Source organism: Sinocyclocheilus rhinocerous, unplaced genomic scaffold (assembly GCF_001515625.1).
Source record: "Sinocyclocheilus rhinocerous isolate Xijiao unplaced genomic scaffold, SAMN03320098_v1.1 scaffold208, whole genome shotgun sequence".
Classification (NCBI taxonomy): Eukaryota; Metazoa; Chordata; class Actinopteri; order Cypriniformes; family Cyprinidae; genus Sinocyclocheilus; species Sinocyclocheilus rhinocerous.
The window spans coordinates 118938-122643 of NW_015650085.1; the positions used below are offsets into that span (position 1 = coordinate 118938).

Genomic DNA, 3706 nt, shown 5'->3' on the forward strand with positions numbered 1-3706 from the left:
ACAAGGCATTAAAAATATTTCATAATGCATTAGCCTAAAGGCTTTAAGTAAATTCTTACAGAAACTATAGTTATCTTCTTGTTTTTTTATATTAATTAGGGTAATGTTAAAAGTAACATTATTTATTGAAATCAGCTATTGTTGCTCTCAATTACTCAGACATATCTTTTAGCATTATCATCTTTCTTATAGTTTCTTTACAGCAGCGCAGCTGTGTACCATATGGCTCATTTTCCTTCAAAGTAAGAGCTCAAACACAGCTCATACTTATAAGCAGCTTATTTTCGCCTTGCATATTGCATAATATAATTGTGATTCTCAATGTTTTTTCTCTCCTGCCAAGCAGTTTTGGGAAATTTCACGTCAGGCGAGGCTTCTTCAGTCAGACTCGTTGACGGCAGCAGCTCTTGTTCGGGAAGAGTGCAGGTTCTCCACGATGGAATATGGGGAACGGTGTGTTACAATGGCTGGGATTTGTTAGACGCAAATGTCGTGTGTAGTGAGTTGGGCTGTGGGGAAGCGAAAGAGGTGAAGTTAGCGGAATATTTTGGCAAGAGCTCAGGACAAATATGGTTGACTAAGGTGAAATGTTTCGGGAACGAGTCTTCACTGACAGAATGTCCAGTGGGTGAAGCGGACAAATGGGGACAAGTCATGTGCCTTCTTGACATGTATGCTGGAGTCATCTGTCAGAGTGAGTACAAAACCTTTTACAGTTTAACCGCATACCATGTGCTCAAAGTTTTCATGCTCTTGTTGTTTCTTATTCATGTGTCTGATCAGCCAGAACCAGGCTGGTGAGTGGCATAAACTCTTGTTCCGGACGAGTGCAGGTTCTTTATAATGGGACCTGGGGAACAGTGTGTGATGATGGCTGGGATCTGTCTGAAGCTGAAGTGGTGTGTAGAGAGATAGGCTGTGGGGATGCCATCGAGGTGAAGAGTTCTGCTTATTTTGGAGAAGGTTCAGGACAAATATGGATGGATAATGTAAACTGCTCTGGAAATGAGTCTGCATTGAGCAAATGTGAATATCATGAATTGGAATTGAATGACTGCAATCATTCCGAGGATGTTGGAGTCATCTGTCAGTGTAAGTCAGTGTAAATTAAAATAGCAACTTTTTTATCTCACAAGTCTGACTTTTTTCTTGCAATTCTGAGAAAAAAAGAATCGCGAGGTAGAAACTCAGAATTGTGAGATATAAATGCAGAATTGTGAGATATAAACCTGCAATTCTGAGGGGGAAAAGTCAGAATTGTGAGATACAATACAAAAATATTAAACTCAAAATTAATAGAATTGTGAGATATTGCGAGAAAAAAGGTCAGGCAGTTCTGAGAAAAAAAAGCCAGAATTGTGAGATTTAAACTCAGAATTGCAAGAAAAAGTATGAATTGTGAGGAAGCCACAATAATTTTTAAATTTTTTATTCCTTGGCAGAAATGGGCTTCCATAGCTTTTTGTATTGTATTTCTAACTGGAATTTTTAAGGTAAACGACAATCAATATGATTGTAATTGCTTGCTGTTTCTTTTGTTTTCTTCTGCATGGTCATTAGCTGTTATGAGGCTGGTAGAAGGCTTTGACGATTGTTCTGGAAGAGTGGAGGTTCTCCATAATGGAAAATGGGGAACCGTGTGTGATTATAAATGGGATGGATCAGATGGCGCAGTGGTATGTAAAGAGATGGGCTGTGGGAATATTAAAGTATTAACATATGGTGCTTATTTTGGAGCCACATCAGGACAAATATGGATGGGCAATGTAAACTGCAATGGAGAAGAGGCAGCTCTGAGCACCTGTGCAATTCAGGGATGGGGAACACATAAATGTTTTTTTGCAGAGCACGCTGGAGTCATATGTGGCCGTGAGTTGAAAATTGTAAATTCATGTTAAAGTTAAAACAAAATTGTGTCATTATTTGCTCATACATTTGAGAAGGTTCTTTTAATATCAACAAATCATGAAAGTTTTTCATGTTTTTTGTTCTTTTCATCGGTGTTGCCATTAGTCCCTGTCAGGCTGGTGAATGGTAATAGCTCTTGTTCTGGACGAGTGGAGGTTCTTCATGACGGTCAGTGGGGAACAGTATCTGATGATGGCTGGAATCTAACAGATGCTGCAGTGGTTTGTAGAGAACTGGGCTGTGGAGATGTTATAAAGGCAAAAGGTGGTGCTTATTTTGGACAGGGATCTGGCCCAGTATGGATGAATTCTGTTGACTGTGTAGGGAAAGAGTCTTCATTGATACAATGTAACATAGATCACTGGCAGCACAACAACCTCGATCACCTGCACGATGCTGGAGTCATCTGCAGTGGTGAGTGCCAATCGAATTTTAATATTCACATATTCATATTTAAATCTTGAAATAATTGAAGTAAAGCTGATGTGTTTTTGTGTGCAAATCTATATGGCATTACATAAATAAATTCTACATCAGTAAACTAAAATTGTTTGATTGTTGAGGTTTTGCTCTTCCTTCCTATAATTTGTTTTTACACAAATTACGTGTATTTTTTTTACACTTGAATTGTATGCTTGAAGAAACTAAAGTAATATTATTTTATATAATATTTATGTATTTGTGTAATATATTTTCATGAATAAAAAATTATAAAAGAATAAATATAACAAATAATTGTAATGATTTATTATACAGAAATATTTAATTTTACCTCTTTGACACTGCTCTTTAGAGCCCTATTCCATAAACAGAGGGTCTGTCCAGGGCTTAGACACAAGTGTTAAAGTCCTGTTGAGGATTGAGGTAAAGACCGACCCCATGTTCGACCCAAACGTTCATAAAACCATGAGTAAACTCTCAGAGGAGGTGAGAGCAGTGACAAGAGTAACAATGAGCTGCATTTTTCTGCTGTTGTTACAATGTTAATATAATTGATTCTCTGTATTTACATTCACTTGAATCTCATAGATGGAGAAGAAGCTGCATATAAGCGGACCTTTCTCACTGACTTGGAAAACTCAGAAAGATGGAAAAGTCTTCCAAGAGGTCTCCCAGAAAAAGAAGCCTGCAAGAAAATGTAACTGACTTGCTGGATAATATATTGTTATTGTATTGAAATTGTAGTTGTAATGAGATGTTTCATTTAAAATGTAGAATATTTTTTGACATTTCCACAGGTTATTGGTGGAAAAAAACAGCTTTCTAATTTTTTATTCCAGCTGTTTAGAAAGTTAATGGAAATTCAAATTCAAATATTATATTCCGTAAATAAAATATAATACCATAACATTTTAATATATAATACAAATACTTTATTTTTGAACATTTTACAAGCTATATGTTTTTAAATGTTGGTATTAATGTTACTACTGTAGTTGAAAGTGCTACATTGGCAAATTCACCCAAGGGATATCATTGGCAATACTGAATGTGATTGAAAAACAAATTAATATTGCATGGGTAATTCTTAAGTCATTAAAATATTAAAGCATGTCAGCTTTATGTGGTGTATATTTTTTTTATAATCATGTCCTGCTTGTATGTTTTAACAGCTATAATAATGAACAGCTTTCCACCAATCTAAAGACACACCATATGTTGTTTTGAGATAAATTAGTTGTCATTTGTTTGTAACCAAAAGCCATCTTTTAGGCAAATTGTAAATGGGAAAATGTACATTAGATACATTGTTTTGTCTGCACAACCAATGTTCAGTAATGTTCTCTTCCCACACTTT

At 35.8% G+C, this 3706-nt stretch overlaps 1 protein-coding gene across 1 annotated transcript; it reads left to right on the top strand.

The window, feature by feature from the left end:
* The first annotated feature begins 213 nt into the window (after nt 1-213).
* LOC107711465 (deleted in malignant brain tumors 1 protein) lies at nt 214-3054 on the top strand. Its single transcript, XM_016516445.1, has 7 exons — nt 214-242; nt 347-694; nt 784-1092; nt 1561-1869; nt 2014-2322; nt 2702-2835; nt 2938-3054. Exons 2-7 carry the CDS (start codon nt 655-657, stop codon nt 3052-3054), a joined length of 1218 nt encoding a protein of 405 aa, XP_016371931.1. The 5' UTR covers nt 214-242; nt 347-654.
* Nucleotides 3055-3706: the final 652 nt, after the last annotated feature.